This window comes from Cupressus sempervirens, chromosome 10 (genome assembly GCF_028749045.1).
Source record: "Cupressus sempervirens isolate cs-2001-9-10 chromosome 10, ASM2874904v1, whole genome shotgun sequence".
In the NCBI taxonomy this organism is placed as follows: domain Eukaryota; kingdom Viridiplantae; phylum Streptophyta; class Pinopsida; order Cupressales; family Cupressaceae; genus Cupressus; species Cupressus sempervirens.
Genome location: NC_143127.1, coordinates 590,359,940 through 590,382,922, shown reverse-complemented (window position 1 = coordinate 590,382,922; position 22,983 = coordinate 590,359,940). Strand labels below are relative to the sequence as shown.

General features: G+C 36.5%; 1 protein-coding gene across 3 annotated transcripts in view; it reads right to left on the bottom strand.

Moving 5' to 3' along the window:
* Positions 1-20,622, bottom strand: part of LOC149535250 (B3 domain-containing protein Os07g0563300-like) — a 110,175-nt gene extending 89,553 nt beyond the window's left edge. The window contains exons 1-3 of one of the 3 annotated variants that reach the window (XM_089803015.1): positions 20,210-20,622; positions 17,293-17,374; positions 16,982-17,086 (exon numbers count right to left, since the gene is read on the bottom strand). In XM_089803015.1, the coding sequence (XP_089659141.1) occupies positions 16,982-17,086; positions 17,293-17,374; positions 20,210-20,325 (303 nt within the window). In that variant the 5' untranslated portion in view covers positions 20,326-20,622. The remainder of the gene's footprint in view (positions 1-16,981; positions 17,087-17,292; positions 17,375-20,209) is intronic. The other 2 variants (XM_089803014.1, XM_089803016.1) reach the window with 2 other exon arrangements.
* Positions 20,623-22,983: the final 2,361 nt, after the last annotated feature.

Here is a 22,983-nt window from a genome sequence, read left to right as displayed (position 1 = left end):
GAACCTTGCAACAGTGCACTCAATGGCTCTTTTGTATTCGTTTTGGTTAGGAAATTGATGTAGTTGGATATTTTTGTGGACTTGGTCTCTGTGTTGGATGCTCATTGTGTTTCGATGCTTGGATGTAAGTGTATGTAATCCTTATTGCGAGATTGATTACCATAGCAAATTGGTGTACAGGCATTGAGCAATCACAAGGTAATCATTTATTCCTCTTCATGCTCCTATGATGTTTCCATGATGTATCTATAACCTTAGTAACATGCTTGTAACATTACATAATCAAATGAACAATAAGATCATGTAGTAGCCCTGTATTTGGGTATGTATATCGTATCAACATTAATTGCTGCATTTATGTTAGCCATTTCATGCCCTTGAATCAAGTTTTGGGGTCAAGGCGCTAGAATGGCGCCTCTGACTGTACTTAAGCACTTCCCCTCTTATTTGAGACAAATCTAGGCCAAATTTTGAGTTTTAGCACCTTTGCATTGTGTTTAGTGCATGGAACTGTATTTTGCCGCCTCTACAAGTGTTTCAGCACCTATGAATGTGTTTCAAGCTTTCAGCACCTAAGCATTGTACTTCAACACCTACACTAAAAAATGCGATTTCAGGAGTTCCAAGTGCCTGTTTGACTCCATTCCAGCTGTGTTGCAAAGCTATTCAAGTCATTGAGCCCTTGGGAAATGTGTAGGAAAATTTGCTAGTAGAACTCTTCTAAAGTGTTAGTAGAACTCTTCGTTGCTATTTTGGGAAGTTTGGGTTTTTAATTCTTCCGCTTGTATAGTGTTTTGTAATACTCATATACCCTAATTTATTCTAATTTTGTTTGGGGGGTGGAGGGGCTTAGTTATGTTTTATGATTGATGTTATATCCATAATCTCTTCGAATACAGATAATATGAGTTTAAACATCATAAGTACATGTGATTAGGTCTGTGAAAACTGAAAAGAATTGGATGAGAAATCACAGGACCCTTGGAAGTGCATAATCGCCTACCACTCAATGATGCATTTGACATAAGTTGCTATTGTTTATTGAAATGTCCTTTGAATGGAAGATAATTACTAATACTTATTATAGATTATAACTGTTCAAAAAAAACAGATTCAACCTCTATTAGCTTGTTTCCAAGGGTTGCTTGGTGGGTTGTTACATCGTATCTATTTCTTGTTCTAAAATAAACTTCTATTTTAATAAAATGTCTCTTTTATAAAAATTTATATGAGACATCGATGGTAACAATTTAAAAGTAAGGCACTCTATCTAATTATAATGCAGCAGAGACATTCACACTGTAGATTGTTGATGTCAACATGAATGAATTATGGAATGGATATTTTATTTGATTCACCAAAAGAAAAGGAAGACACAGCACAGCAGAAAAACTAAACCAGGTGATGATCTCTGAGAATTCACAGGTCCTAACATCCAGATGATTGCTTCTGTCAGTGACTCCACTCTCTCTAAATTACTGATGTATTCTCCATGCTCTTCATAAAGTAAGAGAAACCTTAAATAGCAATTCAGATTTGAGTCAAAGAATAACAAATCTTAACTTCACTCTCAGCATCATAAAATGGAAGAAGGAAGCGGAAAATATTCAAAAGATGTCCCATGAAAAAATTCTTGCAGAAATTGAAGCATCCCCAGTTCAAGATGCGGAGGCACAATAAACATATCTTTGGCAGTATATTTACTTAAACCAGCAAGAAGGATTCCATATAAATGGTAGCCTACAAGTAACAATTAATACAAAAGTTGGTCACAATGCAGTAAAGCCAAGACCTACTGGCATCAACAATTTCAAGAAACATGGATCCGACTATTGTCGGTAAATTCTATATTGTAGCCAACGGGTAGAATTGTATCCGAGAGGGTGCATGACGGTTGAGTCACCCCTTCGGGAAAGTATATGTACACTGTCCAAAAGGGACTTTAAATCATCATAATTGTAATCATTGTAAACAGTGTAATCATTGTAATGAGCATATGGCGTATATGAATAAAGTATCTATTCTATGTTATATCTTACTATACTACATGCAATAAGTATCCTTTTACCCTGTATGATAAACATTTGGTGCCGTTGCCAATCGAAACTAGTTGGAAGGAAATGTTATGAAGATTAATGTCGAATTTGCTTAACAAGGATAGAAATGAGATAAAAGATAAGGATGAAATATGCACAACACAGGAAGTTTTAATTTTAATACAACAAGCGGAGCGTAGACAGAAGCTTCAGCAAATTGCCGACGGGCACCAAGGGGGTGAAGGAGCATAGACGGAGGTAGTGCATTCACCTAGTAGACTGAGGAGACCCGAGGAATTGCTAGAAGAGACTCGACATCGATTGAATTTGGTGGAAGAGACAAGGGAGGAATTCCTTAACTTGTATACGCCAAGGGTAGAGCATCCAAACGGAAGGGAAGCAACTCACACGGCTCGAAGTGCCAAAGGAGCACGAGTGTGGAGTAAACTCTTCATTCCTAATATAGGCAGAGAATCGAACAGCTTCGTTTAAGGAATATTTTCTTTCACCAAGTAACGCGGTTGTTGGAAGGAGGGCAGTTGTCTAAAGCAATGCAGTTGTGCAGAACAGCGCGAGTGCTTAGAACAACGTGGGTGCTCAGAACAACGCAAGTCCACAGCAAGTACCACAGAATCAAATGAAAGTAACAATGGCAGGACCAAAGGAGATATTGCCGAAATTTAATGGTGACGGAACAGCAGATCCGATTAGACACTGCAAGACATGTGAAACAATATAGACAACAAATGGTGTAACAGACGAGGATGATTGGGTCCGGCAGTTTCCAGCAACCTTGCAAGGTGTGGCAATTGATTGGTTTGCGAACGCGGATCCTCAGAAATTGACTACATGGGCAGACGTCAGAAAGGAGTTCATAACAGAGTTCCAACTACTACGAGACGATAACAAATTGTAGTAGAAATATACAGTACAAAGCAAGTAAAGAATGAAACGATCTGGGCTTATGCAAGATGATTGAAAGAGTTGGTGGGGAAGATGGAAATTCAACTAGTTGACGGATTGAAAAAACGATGGTTTATGGAGGGGCTACAGCCGGCTTTGAAGAAGAAAATGAAGATTGTACCTCCAACATCGTACACAGATGTTTATAATCGAGTGATGGATCTGGAAAGCGAACAAAAAACAAGCAAGAAGAAGCACAAATTGTCAGATTCAAACAACTCATCGTCCAAAAGTAGTAGCAGCGATGAAGAATCAAGCAAGAAAGTCCGAGCGTTGCAGAAGAATATGCTATGGATGATGAAAGAATTTGAAAATTTGAAAAAGAATCCTGACTCGGTGAAGGGGGAATTGTGGTGTACACACTGTAAAGAGGAAGGCCACACAAAGGGCTCCTGCCCAAAAAAAAATTTTGTGATATCTACCAGATTGTGGGACAATCTATAAAGGAATGCCTGTTTAATATGAAGTCAAAAGGACACTAGCAAGTATTACTGACACAGGAAGTGTCCGCCGAAACAAACACAAACAACGATGCAACCTCAAGAGGATATCACAACAATAACCGGCGCGGAAGGGGTGGTAATAATAATAACAATAGTAACAATGGAGGCCGGAATTGGATACAATACAACGCGAATGGAGGGCCAACGATACAGTGTCATGTGTGCAACCTCTGGGGACACTTCGTCAGAGATTGTACCACGAAGGAGACGTCGTAGCTGCTATGCAGATGGTGTGGTCCGGGAGACCACGAAGATTCAAAATGCCCAAAGCAAGGGGTAAATTTGTTAAGCATCGAAACATGTGATGAGAAGATATTAGTCATTACACGTGACCAAGCTAAGAAGGCAAATTACCCTGATGCAAAGGAAGGAAAGGAGAGGTTGCAGCAAGCACCAACAGAGTTGGAAAGAAAAATGAAAACAGGAAAGTTGCAAGTAATGCAAATAGAAGTCCCTATTAAATTAAACAAAACATGATAAGGCAGGTAATGCAAATAGAAGTCCCTATTAAATTAAATGACCTTCTTCTTACAATGCCTCAATTACAGACGATGATTCTAAATATGACACCACTTCCAAAAGCAATGGAGGAAATAGGAAAGGACAGTAGTGGAACGATTGCAATAGGCCCAATGCTACTGGCACTCACGACGGGAAAGCATCTAACAGTAGTTGAGATGGGTATCTTGGGAACAGTACTTACAAGCACAATTGTGGACGGAGGGTCAGGCGTGAACGTGTTACCAGAGGATATATGGAAAAAGTTGGGACAACCTACGTTGTGGCCACCTACATTCCAGTTACAACAGATCAGCACGGAATCAAACCGTTGGGAACCTTGATGGTATAGCCGGTAACTATCAGGACGTAACCATTTTAGTAGATTTTGTGGTCATTCCACTGAAAAAAAGGGTATGATGCTATCCTTGGACGAGGTTGGTTGGTGCAAGCAAAAGTGAAACATGACTGGAAATGAAATACCCTATCCATGGAATACGAACGCCAAAGATTTATAATTGACCTACACACACAGATGGTAGGTGAGGAGGCGACGTAGTCAAATTCTGAAGGTGAAAGTGAAGATGAAGGAAAAAAGAGAGTGGAACTGGATGGAGTATTGAGATTAGAAGGAGGGTCGAATGATGACGACCTAGACTCGGTGAATAGCCTATTCCATTGGCAGATGGAGGATTATGAGCTCTTTCCTAGTTGTAATATGTTAAGGGTCGACAAAGGTGAGAAAGGAGAGGAAAATGAATGTCTGAAGGAATATAGAGAAGCGAAAGAAGAAAAGGCGGTTACAGCCAAAGCTGAAGGGAAGAACATACAGTACGAACCTAGCAAATGGAAAGATTCCACTGTACGGTACATGGTGAACGAACCGCACAGAAAGAAAATGTACACCGCACCACGGATTTAGTAGAAAGGTGCCAACAACAAGGAAAACACATCGTACAGTCTGCATGGGAAACAAAGAGGAAGGGCTTAATAAAAATTGCAATTGTACAGAGTGAAGGCTCTAGAATCAAGAATACAGTTATTGACAGCAAAGAGTGGCAACCGACAAAATTCATGGTACCGAGTTTCGAGAACAAACTAGGCGATATGGAAAGCTTGAGGGAGAGATTGTATAACTTCAATAAACTTGATGAGCGATAATTGCAAGCACAATGGGCCACGAAGGTTTCATAGAATAGGCATAAGGCATGGCACGACAAGCACTTGAAGTTGAACAGATTTCAATTGGGACAATTAGGTTTGAAGTATATGAGGTGCAACAAGATCAAACCAAGTGCATTTAAAATAAAGTGGGTTGGGCCATATAAAATCTGCGAAGTGGGCGATAACAGAGCAATAAAATTATGGACGCTTGACGGGAAGTAGTCAATGCAGTGAATGGATCGAAGCTGAAAGCCTATCATGAAAGAAATAACAAACCTCTGTAGACGAACAACTAAGCGACATTATAAAAATAATAAATAATAATATATATATGTAAGAAAAGTAAATGTAGATAAAATATAAAGTTGAGCATATTTTCTGAGTATGGACCTGGAAGTAATAATGTAATAAAGAATAGGATTATTAAATTAAAGGACCGTACAACCTAAAAAGGAGATAATCAGAACCGTACAACTATTGGGGGGAAGGAACAGTCTACCGTACAGCTCATGAAAGTGCAAAGAGGAATTGTGCACACAAACAACCACCGTACAGTTGTACGAAAGGAGGGTGAAACTTAAACATTGTACGGCTATTTGGTGGCAAAGAAGTGTGGTGTACGGCCCGTACAGAAGAAGGGAGACATTACTAAGGCACAATACGACACTCAAAAGCAGAAGTTAATGCATACCATACGGCCATCCAATGCAAAGGATACCGTACGAACTTGGAGAATACACTAGGGACAAACATTGTACGGCCACATAGTGAAGGAGACCGTACGAAAACTGGAGAAAAAAGAACCTTGATCGTACGACCACATATTGAAGGAGACCGTACGAACGTTGGGGAAAGAGACTTGACCATACGACCACAGGGAATAAGAACCTCTGTACACAAGAAGCACTTGGATGAACACCATACGAAAGGAGGAAATATAAAGGGAGTGACAAATTTCAAGGTCATACAGACGTACGGAATGCAATAGAGGAAATATTGGACCACCCAACCTTGTGAAGAGTAAGCAGATAATTGCAGTGATCCACCATACGGAATACTATGCAGAGGCAGTGTATGGTGTAGTCATACACCATATGGTATTGACAACGAGGGACCATTGTACGGTGCAACAGAATATCTTACACCAATTTAGATACAAGAGACAACCACCATTTGGACACAAAAGAAGAGTGATAGGAGGTTCTAAAAAAAATGGCGACAAATCAAAACAGTTCATAATGAATAACATAAAGTGCCAAAGGGAAAGACATAAATAGGTAGTGAAGAAAACATAAGCGATTGGCTGAAAGAGTATGGAATCGATGTGTTCCATGGACTTTTGTGTGGCTTTGAGAGCACGCCTAAGGCTCTGCACCTCAACCCCGCTAGGGGCGTTGCCCCATAGACCCCCAGTCAGTTCAATTATCAATCGTGGGAAGTGTGACCAGTTGATGAGACCTGGAACTGCTGCAGGCATGGAGTGTCTGTGTGCCAGAGGTGGAGAGAGCATGGAGCAAGCCTTTTGAGAGGGGTGATACGCTTTGAGGCACTCAGAGTAGGTGTTGGACGTGAGGCTCTCTTGGTGGATGCATAGAGAGCTCGGGAGGAGCTGATCATCCAGTTGAAGGCAATAGAGCAACACTTGGCTTAGTGTACCCAGGAGTTGTTAGCAACAAAGGCAGCATGGGTGGTTATCAAGGTCAGATGGCTAAGGTGACAGTAATGTGTTAGCAAAGGTTACAGATGCAACGTGTTTTTGAAGACCACCTTGGTGAAGGCACGAGACGAATGTGAAAGTGGTGTGATGAAAAAGGATCTATCCTGTTATAATTAGTCACAATTAATGTATTCCGTTTTGTTAATTTGTCTCGATAATTTTGTAATTATCGTCCGGAGATGACTTTACTTTTTTGGGGGGATGATGTTATCAATAAATTCTATATTGTAGCCGACAAGTAGAATTGTATCTGAAAGGGCGCGTGACGGTTGAGTCACCCCTTCGGGAAAGTATATGTACACCATCTGAAAGGGACTTTGGATCATCATAATTGTAATCATTGTAATCATTGTAATAAGCATATGGCATATATGAATAGAGTATCTATTCTGTGTTATATCTTACTATACTACATGCGATAAGTATCCTTTTACCCTGTACGGTAAACACAAATAAGGATATTCTAATGCTACCTATGTCTATAAATCAATCAATAGGCAACACATCAACACAATTTTGAAACTATATACATCCAGCAACCTCTAGCTCTAAACAGACATGAAATAATGAATTATACCACAAAATGCTACAACAATTTGCTAAAGAGAAATCTGGACACCACAACCATAAAAGGCCACTAAACACTTCTCCAAAGGACCAAAACATGTCAAACTAATAGAAAATTATGAAAATTTTGTAATGCTATCACTTACTTCTAATCCCTAAAAGGCTCATACCTAAATGAAGGCAGTCAAGAGGTTTTACAAAAATGGGACAAGATGCATCCTATGGAACAACTTCCGAGATTATAAGAATCGGCTCTAAGTTTTCATGGGGTTTTGTAAAGGGAGAGGACTAAACAAGGTAAGCTAGATTGAGGCAATACATCAATTTCAAGCTTTTATGGCATTTTAAAACCTTCCTCTGGGAGACTAGGGAAATATTAGTTTCCAAATGAGAGGCATGATACACCACAAAACCTTCATTGTTGGAAATGAGAACAAAACACATTAAGTACATATGATAAAGAGTGTAATACTCAAATCCTTGCCATGGGTAGCACCAATAGGGGTCTAGAGAAAATGAACAAGATTTCAATCATATGGAGTATAATCTAACTTTTATTTAAGGAAAATGGAAGTGTAAAAGACCTACATGATCCACAATCCAATTGTGCTTTTCTCAACTTAATTGCTATAATGAGAGATTAAATGCCTACTTCCACCCACAATGATTACTTGTTTTCTACCACGTAGCAAAGATTTTGTTTTCTAATTGGATTCTTCCACAATGTCCTGTGAGATTAATGAATGGTGTCTTGCATTTGCAAGGTCGGAGTTTTGTATGCTTGTGACCGGTATAGTTGTGACCCAGACACATCTCACGTAGGTGAAATGCCTGAAGAAACTATCTCTTGAACCTGCTTTAAAAATCCATAGCATGGCTAACCTGGGTGTCCACTTGACGATGATGACCTTACACTCTATAGAAAAAGCACCGAACTAGCACATGTCCACTCCAATATGAAATGTTAGTGCAACAGAAACAAGGAGGGGGTTGCGAGCCTTGAAAATTTAAGCTGGGAAGAACTAATTTTTGTAGATAACATCTATAGATTTAGCAACTTGCAGGGGACCTTTGCTTGCCAAGGGTGATTGTTGCCTTGAGCTTGCAAGGTGTGAGTTTTGTATGCTTGTAACCGGCATAGTTGTGACCCAGACAAATGTCACATAGGCAAAATGCCTGAAGAAACTATCTCTTGAACCTGCTTTAAAAATCCATAGCATTGACGCATGGTTAACCTAGGTGTCCGCTTGATGATGATGACCTTACACTCTTTAGAAAGAGCACCAGACTGGCATATGTCTGCTCCAATATGAAATGTTAGTGCAAAGGAAACAAGGAGGGGGTTGCGAACCTTAAAAATTTAAGCTAGGAAGAGCTAATTGTTGTAGATAACATCTATAGATTTGGTGATTCACAGAGTACCTTCACTTGCGAAGGATGAACCTCAAGATCTTTGGCTTTGCAAACCAGCTTTTGGGACACGTCCACTTCATAAGTTCAAGTTAGATATCTTTGATCAGATATTAGTGATGAATCCAACTAAGTAGAAGCCTTTGAGTTTGCTCTTTGCACAATGCATCATCCCTCTCCAAATTTCCTATAACCAAAAAATTTCATGTGTTTAATTTAGTTAAAAGAAAATCAAACCTTTTACTCAGTGAATTCGAATGTATGTCATCAATATTGCAACATGGCTTTCAAGATTAGAATTTTTAAGAAGAGCAATAGGAAAATTGGAGAAGGGTTAAGAAAGGAAAACACAAAACACGAAGCCACAACCAAGCCGAAAAAGTCCTCGCAAGAAATACAAAGCAAACCGACACAAAATGACCAATGTAAACAACATAGGAAAACAGCATCTTCAAGTTAGAAAAGGAAAAATACATGAAAAACAAGATAAGATATATTGGACCAAAAACTCTGAGATCAATAACTTAAGTATATAGAACCTCATGTCATGAGGTATGTCAACCACGCACTCTTGTGTGTGCAGTGTGTTTATTTTCCCTTCTAGGCAATGGTATAGGGCAGATATTGTCTTCTAAGTAAGCTACATTATTGAATCATTCCCCTCATAGCCAACTAGATAGAGCCTTGCTACTAGACAAGCATCCCTAGCCCCAACAAGGATATTGCTTTGGTTTCTGCAAAGCACAGCTCTACTACCAACCAAGCATCCATGGCCCTACTAGAGTTACCAGTATTATTTTTTATATTTTTTCCTTTATTTTCTCTTTTAAAAAATGTTGACTACGAAATCCTTTTACTAAGTAGGAAACCAAAGTCATAGCAAGAAGTGGCCACATGATTTTTCACTTAAACCAAGTCTGAAAATCTGTCAAATTCCATCTCACAAAAGTAATTAGTGTGTATAGATTACAAGACTTTATGGAGGTTGCACCTGCAATTGAAAATGGCTATAATAACACCAAATCCTTCATTAAAAAGTCATTACTCAATAAAATTAAGCAAATCTTTATACAATAAATTAATGCTTTATGCATCAATTCTTCCTTGAGCCTAATGCTTCACTGAACCTAAGGAGTACAGTTACCTTATGTTATCCCCATTGTCGTGCAGAAGGATTTACAAATTGAATGTCCACTAGGAGAAGGTATACTTTCAGAAAATGTGCTTCTTTAGAAAAAAATTAATTGTCAAAATAAAAGAAAGCTTATGCATGTGAAGAGCTTCTAAATGTGCTTCTCTAGGAAAAATGAGCTGCCAAAATAAAACAAAGCTTGTACATGTGAAGAGCCTCTCACAACTATAAGACCAAAAAACCTCTACTAATAAGAGACATTTCAATTTTACAAATTCAGCACAATATTACTTGGAGTATTAGTATAAGCAAAGAGAAATTAGGCAAAATGGATGCCCTTATTAGACTAACAACTAGCAAGGCTCAACACTACTTCTCAGGCTTAATTAGAGACCAACGACTCAAGCACTTCTAAATATTGACAATGATCTAATTCTAGTTAATATAAAATAGACTTTGGAAGCTAATATTCTACTTAGTAAAGATAGATACAAGGTAAACATAGAGATCAAATTTAGATTTGCAGGGTCCTTGCTAGACTTCAATGAACCCAAGCTTGAGATAGCAAGGTTAACCCATGGGTTTGGAGATGAGTCCACAAGTAACTTAGATTAAGTCTTGGAGGTGGACCGGTATGGAACTGGAATCCCTGCAGCCACAGAGCTTAAGACCTCTCTAGAGAGGGAAGTTGTGTCATGGCTCAAATGACATCCATTGCTGAACACCAAGACTACTCAACCCCTACATCAGAGTTTTGTAAAGGCTTGCTTGTGAGGGTAATGGTCTTTGACTGGGACTTGGACTTGGACAACAACAACCAAATGAACAAGAATGGGGTTTAGGTGTTGAACAAAGATGACGACCTCTCGAACTAACCTGAGCCTTGATGTTGCTAGAAAAATTCCCACTATGCATGATACAAAGAAATTTGGCGATGTTGTTAACGTTTTTCCCGTTTTGCACAATACAAAGAAATTTGACAACATTGTTAACATTTTTCTCTAAAATTTTGGCATAAAACCATATACATATAAAAAATTGTTGTATGAATGAATATATACATATATAGCTTTTATTAAATGTTTCTTATGCATGAATGGTGTCTCATTTACAATTACTTTTTCTTTGCACATTCATTTAATTGCATGTATGGGAAAAGCACTTCCAAAATTAATACAATTTTCTTAGATTATGACTTTTCCCTGTAAATTTGTGCAAAAGGAAAAGCTTAATTATAATGCATGGCACCATTTAATTGGAGCAAAAATCCATAATCTTCATACCATAAATAGGGGATTTGTTCACGTTATACAGCTATCAATAATGGATAGAAAACGTTGGATTCTGACCAAATTGTGAGTTGAATTAATGTGAACCTTATTGCAACCTTAGCATGTTCAGCTCTATAACAATACTTGATTGTAAAAGAGCACAAGTGCACCAATTGCTCTTTGTCATCTTTAAATACACCTTTGTTTAGGTCACGTGACAACAATAATCAATGAATCAGTCCTTTGCATCCATCACCCTTGTGGGGGCCCAAAAAGATGTGTTGCACAAACATCTTACAAGAAACCTTCACAAGGGAACCATGCGTGGTAGCAATTCTTGAAAGGAAAAACAACCTAACTACAACTGCCTAGATCAACAACCCTAAAGATTAAAGGTACCCACTAACTAGTCTTTTGAATATCTTCCCTTGCTACCTAGTTTTTTTTACTTTACACAACTTTGGACATACAAATGGCAAGATGGCGGAGCAAATAGAAATAGATTTACTCAAAACATCAAAACAAATTAGGAACAGAAGTTTAGCTATGAGTCGGGGTATCAATTCCTAAAGGTGGAAGGGTGATCATATTTACATTGGAAAATCACCTTCATGTTTAGAGGTGAACTAACCAACAGTAATTGGCAAGTTACTTGTTGTGTCAAGTACCTTACAACGCATCCTCATGTGAGTGATAAAACCATAGCAAGCCCCAGCAACTTGTTTTCCAACGTAAACCATACCTAATAATGAATCTGGGTTGGCATCTTCTTTGTGCTCATTATAAAACTCTATCTTTTGAGGCAACAACAAATCTTCAAGCAATGAGCAGAAAAATTTCAGCTCTTCCCAAAATTGAGCCTCGTCTTCTTTATCAATAGCCTAATCTTGGGCCAAGGTCCCATTCATGTTCAATTCTTGCTTCTCACATTTGCCCTTGGAAAATCCAATTACTTTGTGTCCTTTTCACAGGATTTTTCTTCTCAAATCTTCAAATTGAAACCATGTCTTGCCCCCATTGGCATCTACAAGCTCCTCCGACACTAAAACAAATTCACTCTAATCTTTAGTCTCAGAGGGGAAGGGAAGGTCATTGGAGAACAAGCAAAATTCTTCCTTTTTGCACTCTCTGAAAGCATAACCACCATTCTTGCTGAACCTATGGCTGATATTCTCTACCTCCTACAGAGTTAAGGCTTCAACCAACATGATGCCTCATAAGTCTTTGAAATGTTTCCATGCCTTGTTCAGGGGACTAGTTTGATTTCCAAACTATAGTTTCACCTTAGAATAGAGATTCCTAGGGAAGGTCCTTTTAAAGTGAAAGAGGGAAAACTAGTCTCCTACATTAATATTAGTTTCTTTGGAGATAACATCCTCTTCTGAATGGATAAACCATCCATCATTCCTTACAGCCACTGCTTGAGCTACAAGAAATTGATCCCTTCTCATTCTTGTTTTACTCTCTTGTCACTATACTTGAGCATAACAAAAGACTAGGCTCTAATGCCTTAATCTTTCTACCTCGATTGCCTCCACTTCTCGATGAAATTCACACAATAACTCCCTAACATTTGCGCAAACAAGCCTCTTTGTACTTGGACAAGGGGCAACAAAATAATATGGTGGGAGATTTGGAGGTTGATAACTCCTTTCCATAACAAAATCTCCAAAGAAGGAATCATATCAAATCATTTAGTCCATCATTACCTAGGAACAAGACACATACTAATCATGTCATTTGAGCATGCAGTGTCACCAAGTGCTTTGATCGCTTCCTCGAAGCTAAAATGCCAAAGAACAAGGTAGATCTTCAACAATGAAATCCAATAGGTCCCACAAAGAATGCTTGAAAGTATTGTTGATCCTTAAGAAGGTCACAACTAAATAAGTGCAATCAGGAAGTTTCACAAGTGTGGTACCTGATGCGTCCTATGAAACAACCTTTGAGATTTTAGAAGTCATCATATTGGTCATGTGGCAATTTAATCATGATGGTTGTTACAACTCCCTCCATGTTGGGGACTTTGAATCATTAGCTTTCTTTATGTGTGTGGCATAAATGCTAGCTATGCTTTCCTCAACTTAATTTTCATCATGACAGATTAATTGTCTGAATCCACCCATAGTGATTAATTGTCTGAGACACTTTGAGCTTGCAAGTTGTAGGTCCACCCACTTGTGACCAATGTAGTTGCAACTTGGACAAATGTCACGTAGGCGGAATGCCTCAAGAAATTGTCTCTTGACCCTCCCTAAAAACTTTGTAGTGTTGACATGTGATCAACCCCCAAGTCCACTTGAAGATAAAGACCTTGCGCTCTCTAGGAAGAGCACCAAGCTAACACACATCTACTCCAATATGGAATGATAGTGCAAAGGAAACAAGGAGGTGGCCACAGACCTTGACAGTTTAAGTCAAGAAGAACAAATTGTAGTAGAATTCATCTACACAGACTACTGAAGTAGAGTAAAGAGCATACATAATCTTCTCATTCCAACTAAATAAGGCATGTGCCAAATAGTTTCCATGTTGTTTTCTATCAAGAACATTGAGGTTTACTAAAAGAGAACTTTAAACACTACGATTGAAGAATCTACAAAGAAAAAACAGATGTTAAATTAGATGAACACAATGAAATAGGTGCTCATCCCCAAGGACACCAATATCAAACAATTGGACTAGTATCACACACACACCCTCCCTCGCTCTATGTAACATGAATACAAAATGTCTCCCCAGCCAAAATGGGGTCATCCGTACTTGTAAATATTCTAGAGAAGAAGGGGTGGATCAAAAACGCCCTCCCTTGTACATTTGGAAAAATGCAAGTAATGGGTGGGGAGTGCTAGTCATCCCCTATGGCCCAACAAGAAAAAGTATCTTTTTTTAAAACCAAAAACACACAAGTGAAGAAAAATAAAGGGGTGTATAGGTCCACCTTTGCACAAAGCCTGAACCTACAAACAGCTCTATAACATCCAAAACAAAAAAAAGAGCTCATCATTTTGCAAAGTGTAAAGAGAAAAGGATGAAGAGCACAGCCGTGAGAAACCATGTGAAAGAAGGAAAGTGAAGTGACCAAACAGCAAAAGAAGATCAAGTCTCCATTATTCAAGGTAAATTTAATATTTTTTGTTTAATTTTACAAATTCTTTTGCATTTTTTTGGTTTTTTTTCAAAACTTTCAAGTACTTAGGAGGGTATTTTTTCCCCATGCCCAAAATTGATTTCATATATTGATTTTTAATATTTGAATGTGGGTCTTGTGGAGCAGCCACTATTCTTGATTTTATCACTTTCAACCAAGCTCAAAGGATTCAAATGCCACACATACGTCAGTTTCATTTTTGTGCATTCAACAAAACATATTCTAGCCTACCTTTATCCACAGTACGCCAGCTTGTATTGTGGATTTATAAATGCCATCATCTTAGTAAAGTATCTTATTAAAACATCTTATATTTAGTAGTGTGTGTGGAATTTTTCCTTCACAGTTACTGTCCTTTTAGAGATAAACAAAACAACCAAACTTAAGATATACCTATTTAGCTCAAAGTGATAACACCCAAAGCAAATGGAGAATCTGTGTTTACCAGCACCAAATGATTTAACAAATAGAGCTTGTGAAAATTTGATCTCTCGGACAGTGTCTTGCATAAGACACTCCTTATCTCCATCTTCAATTTTCGCTCATACATAAAATAGAAATTTCAGCAGGCCAAGTGGTGAAGGCTTAATATTTTTGGCTGAGATTAAGTCTGAGTCTTTTTTGCCTTTATTTTCTGCTTTTTATGGCTTAGCGTGGTGGCCAAATCTAATTTATGGCTAAGTTCAAGTCTTCTTTTGCCTCAATTTTCTGCTTTTTATGGCTTATTGGGTGGCCAAATCAACAGCATTCATTGAGTTTGGAAAATCTAGCAGGATCAATGTGTCAGGGTTGACGAGTGCTTGGATCACAAATCTGTTGGCCTCATTTGGATGCAACCAGCTCAAGGTTCGCCAAGGCTAGGCAAGTTATATAATTATGGTATTTGCATGTGTATTGGAAACTATTAATTACCCTGAATAATATGAAGACTTGTAATGATCATTTGAGACCCAAATTATGATGCATATTCAGCGTTATGGGTTTTAATTCCAAACTTGATTACCACAGAATCGAAGGCATATGTTATGCAGGTTTCAATGGCCTGTCTCACTATTATCTAGAGCATGTTAGCTCTATAACTTGGTTAATTTTCTGTTACTATGAAACATTGAGATCAAAGGATCTTTAAGAAATAGGATAATATTAAGAGCTTAAACCCCAGAGATGTGGATTTCAAGAAAATTAATTGATGTATAATATATTATTCAAAAGATTAACAAAGTATTACATCACTGATATAAGCAACCCGCCAAGTTTGTTATGGGAAACCATGGGTTTCTCTAAATGGCTCTTCAAGCTATTGGTCCATGTCATTAAGGGTCTTGATACCCATCTAAGAAGTTAAGCAATACTGAAGAGGCAAGTATTGTCAAACGTAGATTATGATAATCATGTGAGTCCCTGCATTTTTATGTAAGTGTTAATCAACTTTCTTTTAGATGTATGTGCCTGAAAAGATGAAATCAAACATGTAATACACACTTTTAAAAGATCGCATGTGGTATTTTATGAACATTCAGGTTTGTGGAATGAATAAAAACTTCATCATCTTTCTGCATAATAAGATTGCTAGCAAGGACAAATTATGTGATAAGGATGTTATGGTTCAACAACTTTAATCGTAGCAACCAATTTGTTTAAAAATATTGCATATGCATGTATTTTTCTATTGATCAATTGCATTGTGATTTTATGGTGCACCTTCCAGTACTCTTCAAATGTTTGACATAAGAAGATCTTGTTTATGGTTCTCCAAAGGTAAAATACTAGTTCCAGGTCTTTGTAAGATGAGTTTATAAAAATTTGCAAGGAATTTTCATTTTTGAATTTTTAAGTAGTCGATAAATCTTGAATTTCATTAGAAATCTTATGATTTTGTCATTTTTCTTTATAAATATAATTTTAATGACTCAATTCCTTCTTATCTGAAATTATCTTAGCTCTTTTGCCTATAGAGAAGTCTTTGATTTTGCCCCAAGTTAAAATTGCAATGATTGCAAAGTTAAGGCTACAACAAAACTTTCTCTCACCATCAACAAAAGAAAATGATAGTAGTATTGGAAAATGTGTATACTTGAAACTTGCAACTCAAAGCATAAATTAAACCTGAAAGAAACATTTGGACTTCCGTGCATTTGTTTTAGAAGAAATCATGGCAAAATGGCTTGCAACAAAAAATGTTTGTAAGCAATATCAGCTTGCTTCGTATCACTCAATATTGTAAATGAATCATCAAACTATGGTACTGTTTTGCATTTAAAAAATGAAAATCCAATGTAATTAGTAATAGGTAAACTCTTCAATTCTTTAGATGGCAAGGTAGAAAACAAGCAATAATGATATTACAAATTTGAATTGCAAATACAGATGATGATTAACTTGTGCTCAGATAAATCATGAAGAATCCAATCTGTTTATAGATCGTCAGAAATCCATTACAAGTGTGAAATGTAATCACTATAGTGTATTTTCAATTCCCTTGAAATTCTGGCATAGGATGCCAAAGAAAAGCTAGAAGACTTCGACATTTACCAATATCTCTATTTAACTAATGCAGAAAAGGTCTTACCAAGATATGGGTGCCACTCTTCCTAGCACAAAGGATGCATTCAATGCCTCCAGCATCAAGATGCATGAATAAATTGATAGAAGAAATGCACCCACAATGAACAGGCTGCAGAATGATAGCTGAAGATTAGCCCTTTCCTTTACATGAAGCTAAAATCCAGTATTTGTAAAGTAATAGGAAGCAATAAGAGTTACAAATTACTAGTATGGAAAACAACTACAATAAAATCCAATAATAACAAAATCTCCAAAATGAAAAACAATATATTAATCTCATACAGCTGTGTACATTAAGCATATATGCCTTGTTACCTTTTCACACATCTTGCAAGTCCTCCAACCATCATCACCTAAGTGAAAAATTTCACAAAATCTCATTTGCTCAAAGGCGGACCTGCATTTAACAATTAATGAGAAACATCTGCTATTATTGGTGGGAATTTCTAGACATCCATTAAATAGAAAGCCAGCTTCACCTCATTATGACGTGCAATTTGCCCTTTAATGAACGTTCAATTAAACATGTATGATCATTTAGTGATAATAGTTATTTAACTTTACCATATGACTACGATGTAAGAATAAAAAAGGATTGAGGCAAGAGCCTACACCGCAATGGTAACTTGTCAGCCTCTAATTTGGGAGGTCTTGGCTTCAACTCTACCCAATCTCAACAAATAACAATAATTAATCCAGGCTTCGGCCCATTACCTATCAAAAAAAAAGAATAATAAAGGATTGAAAACTCATAAAGTGGACCATAACAATATATGCCTCTCGCCCTTCCCATCACAAATCATCCAATAAATACCTTTCACCTACTGTTATAGAGTTTCTATGCATTGGTACTCAAACTAGATAGTATTATATCAGTGGCTCCAAAGTTCAAATAGTTTATCAAAGCATAGCAGGAACATGATGAGTGTCCTTAATGCAAAGTGGAATAGGCCCTTCACTCATCCTTCAAAGATTTTTTTCTCATCAAATGCATAATGGCATTGTCCCCACTACAATATTCTTTGCAATAATATTAATTCCCAATCCAAATCAAGCATTACATTTGTTTCTAGTCTTCAGTCTGAAATCAGGGTGTTGATACAAGTATGATCTAGTCCGTTTTGGGGCTTGGAGCACTCATATCTCTGTTTTGTTCTATATGGTATTATGGTTAATAGGGTTCCTCTGTTTTGTTATCTCTATCCTTTAGTTGTCAGCGCCATGTCATCCCATGACCAAATTTATTGGTCTATTGGAAATGAGCATGTCATATCGGATACATGTTGGCTATTGTGATCTCTTTGTTGTCCTTATGATCCTTATCAGACTGCATATGTATCTTGTCTAATAATTAATAAAATGAAAGAGAGGCCGACCCTCACTTTACCTATCAAAAGAAGAGAAAAAAATAGAACTGCCTTGATGATGTGAAGAATGTGGTAAAATATTGGGGCTTATTTATGTTGTGTTATCAATGCCTAAGTAAATTAGACAATCAAGACTGTTGGAATATGAAGTCGTCATAGATAACCACTAGTTGTGGTTGAGTCATCAAATGGGGTTGACTCACTCGCCATAAAGATGCTCATGCAGTGCACCATTAAGGCACTCGCCATAAGGTGAACACACCGAAGGTGCACTGTCGAAGGCGCAATATTTTTTGAGACTTACCATTATTCAAAAGTCTGTGTGAGTCGACTTACTATAAATAGTAAGTCATTTCGGTGACTTACCAAACATAGTAGTCTCGACAAGTGTTTCACATGTAGTTGTACAAGTCACGCTTACTAAATTTAGTAAGTGGCCTGTAATTTGGACTCTGCAACTTACTAAATTTAGTAAGTGGCCTGTAATTTGGACTCTGCAACTTGGTTGTTATATGCAACTTGAATTCATGATTGTTCATATATTTAGAACATTGTTGTAACTGTAAAACTTCCTGAGAAATAAAGTTATGTGTTCATGATTGTTCATACATTTTTACCAGGTTCTTCTACATAAATTCTGTGTTATGTGTGTTTTCTCTTCTCTTTCATTTTTCACACTTGTTAATTTTCATTAGAGACTTTGACAGCTAAACTTTTGTCTTAAAAATTCAAAACTATTATAGTTAAAAAGGTACTTAAAAAAACATCACCATGATCCAAGTATCGAAACAACAGATGTCCATCTCTTAGTCTAAGGATATTAAAAAACAGATTCCTAATTCCGTGTTTACGCAAATGCCAAAATCACAAATATAAAATATTCTACCAAAATCATGTAAAATACTAAGCATCTAACTCTGCTCCTTAGTGATCAAGGTTACTCGCACTGATGGAGTGTGTTCTAGAATTGGATGTCTATTTTAAGGATATCAATTCTGTGCTTCAATTTTTCTGTAGCGTCGCACACTACAGGGACTTGATATTAGAAGTAGGCATACGTTGCAGGAGATTGAGGATGGAAAAACTGTGAGGGCACTATGGAGGGTAGAGATACATATAATGATAAAATTTGTCGGGCTAGAGAATGTGATCTAGGGCCTTAGATGGTTGTTGGCTGAATTGGTCGATTTCACAAATCCAAGGAGTTCTACGAGAGAGCCAAAGAGATACTTCTTCGAGAGGAAAGAAAGATAAGCTCCCATATTTCTTCTTCTTAGATGACAGAAGAGACATCCTCTGGACGGAGTTCAAAATATACGCTCACAGGACTACTAGTAATTAAAATGGCTTCCTATTTCCCCAAGTGCGTTCAAACAAACAAAAACAATCACTTGTATTTGAAGTACTTCATTCAAGGGACGAGGGAATTTTCAGAGAAGACATATGCCTTAACAGAGATGAAGATACACCTTTCCACATGGGTCCTCCTTACCCGAAAAGAAACGACAGATAACATTTCCCTCTTTACCTTACACAAGAAAAGGGAAAAGGATAAAATATCTATTAACATTTTTCCAGCTGCACTACAACCCCACCAAAAGTTTGTGGAAATGCCAAAAGGATAATCTTAACCAGTACATTCCTCTTTCTGTCAAGATTAAACCTTGCAAGCTGAAAGCTCGCATTTCCCTTAAACTTACAATAATCCAGGAAATGGGCCAATTAATTGACCTAAAGGAAAAAAGGACAAAAAATAATAATATTAAACAGCTATCTAATCATAGAATGATCAATTCAAAAAAGCTGAAAAAAAACTCAATCCCTGGACAGAAAATCAAAAGGAAGAATGACAGAATTACTCATACCCACAAGAATCGCAAAGATCGGCGAATTTTCCCGAACGAAGAACCCATCCGCTTCTCCACTTGTCACTCCATGTGGCAGCACATTTTGTATTGTAGCAAACTTTAGCTGCAGCCATTGCAGCTCACTTTTCTCCGTTGCTTCACAGTTATTGCTGCATGTTGAGATTATTTGAAATTAAGATTGGCGGCCTCTGCCATTGCGCTATTTCGAAAAACCTTCCCTCTGGCGGGTGTGTGAGCACTGCTTATGATAAAGTTGCCATGAAGTAGAAACGTGAACTGAGTACCTAGTAAGTACTTGCAAGATCCCTGCAGTCTCTAAATCCGTATCAGAAAGTATGATATCGGTCTGTAAATGTTTGCCTTGTACCATGGTTATGACCTCTGTGTTTACTTAATAGAGGTTGATGATTCGAGTGTTTAATATTTAAAGATTGTTAAATATTGAGATAATTACTTTAAAATAATAATAATAAATAAGTTGGGGATCATAATTCACAAAATATACATATTTCATTATTAATTAAAGCACTTTGTTCTATATATATATATATATAATGTGACATAAAGTAGTAATAATAAAATAACAAGACAAATTTCTTTATATTAAATCATAAAATTGAATAAATAGAATATATACAATACAAACTATGAAGACAATTTTGATAGGAACTCTCACATTTATTTCTTTTGAACACATCATAGATAAGAATATTGTTGGAGTATTTTTCATTCAACTACAAGGTTTTACACCTCATATTTTTTTCTAACTTGAAAAATATATGACCCTACTCAAGGACGTCTAATAATTTAAATTTAGAATGAGTAAAAGAATTTATGCAATGTGCATATCTAGCATATAATTGCACACACATAGGAAAAATTGTGCATCTAATATTATGATGTGGTAGAGCGTATGAAACACAATCATTCAATAACAGAATTCAAAAGTTTTAGCCAACATATCATTTCGAGACAACTATTGGAGATAAGGTAAAGCATAGAATTTCCCTTCTCTAGAAACTTACCCTTCTTTGTTCCTATACATTTGGTACCATTCATAAACACATGAAGCACAAAAAATGCACAAAAAAGCAAACATTACTTATAAGCGCAATCATGCAATACTTATTTGATAATTAGTCACCAATATCAATAAATTGTGTACACAAGCATTTGTCTTTCACATCTTATAAAAGTCAAGTTTTTTTAGTAACAAAAGAATACTCTATGCATGTGTACTTATTGTTAAATAGTATTACAATTACATAGTGCAACATGAATCTTTGCATGATTATTAAAATGAAACAAAAGATGGTACCAAAAGATCTTTACAAAAGTATTCAACCAATGCATAAAGTAAGCCACAATAAAAATATCGCCACTTTATTAATGCATAAGAAGAATCTTCAAATGAAATAATCTAAAACAAAAGTATAAACCTTTGAGATATTCCTTCTCTTAATAGGTTCAAAGGTCAATAAAATGGATCGTGAACCTAAAAATACATAGGATTTACATCATATTGAAGCATCCTAAATAATCACACGAGGATTAGGACCATTACTACCTTACACAAGGTGTGTTCACTCAAAGACAAATGAACAAGAATGAAGTGATAGAAGAATTCCACTTGTTTCTCTTACCTTGTATTTTTAGATTTCAATATGATGTAAAGTAAGAATCAAAGCTTACAAGGTCTTTAGAGTTCTATGTGTAACAAAACATTATTTAAATACATATATCTACTATATCTTAGTCTAGCTATTAAGTAGGAAATATTATACACATAATAATAGTATATGGACTACAACAATAAATAATTGATGTTTAATACAAAGAATCTTTTAGAGAGGATGAATAATGAGGCTAAAGCACAAGCAACTTTTCTTTTTGTCAAGTTGGTGAAAACAAATTGTTGATTTTAAGAATTCATTCAAGGGACATTCCACAGGAGCTTCACTTGGTGAACTTGAGTTATATTAGATATGTTTGTACCATACTAAAGATCCCCCTATTTAAAAATTAAAAAAATTGCCCTAAACTCCTTTCTTGTCACCCCCTCCAAATACATTCCCTAAATAAATAAATAAACTCCTTATTTTTACTAAGATAGTGTATTTGTCAATTTTTTCATTAATATTTTCCATGCCCCTTTATATTTATATACTATTTCATGATAAAGTGTTGAATGGTATTTAAGAAAATTTATAGATTATGTAGAAGGACTTGATATTAACATTTATTTATTTTATCTATGGTCATCGAGAAAAATCCAAGTGTCACTTTTACCCTTGTGGTATTATATCTATGATATATTTCACCATTGACCTATGAAATCCTAATGAAAAATCTAAGTCTTTGTCTATGTTGTTTAGACATTTGGTTACTGGTCCCATGAGTGAGAATGCATTTGAAACATTTTTAGTTACGACTCTTTGGACCCTCATGTTAAAACATTTTTAAAGCCATGTAAAAAATCACAATATTTAAGTTAATTATTGTCCTCATGTCCACTAAAAATATTTGATGATATTTCTTTGGGTTCCAACAATGTGGGGTGTTTCCTCATGTCGCATGGATGATAATCCCTTGTTTAATCATTGATCAAAGATCAAATAGTTTTGTTATATGTGGGAATGCAGGAGAAACAAGAGAAGCACTAATATTATCACCTTGCATTCCCTCGTGGTGAATGGATGTTTAGTAATAATAGTTGATGGATTATGAGATGTAGAAAATAATGTGGAAAGTATTGTCTTATGTTCCCTCGT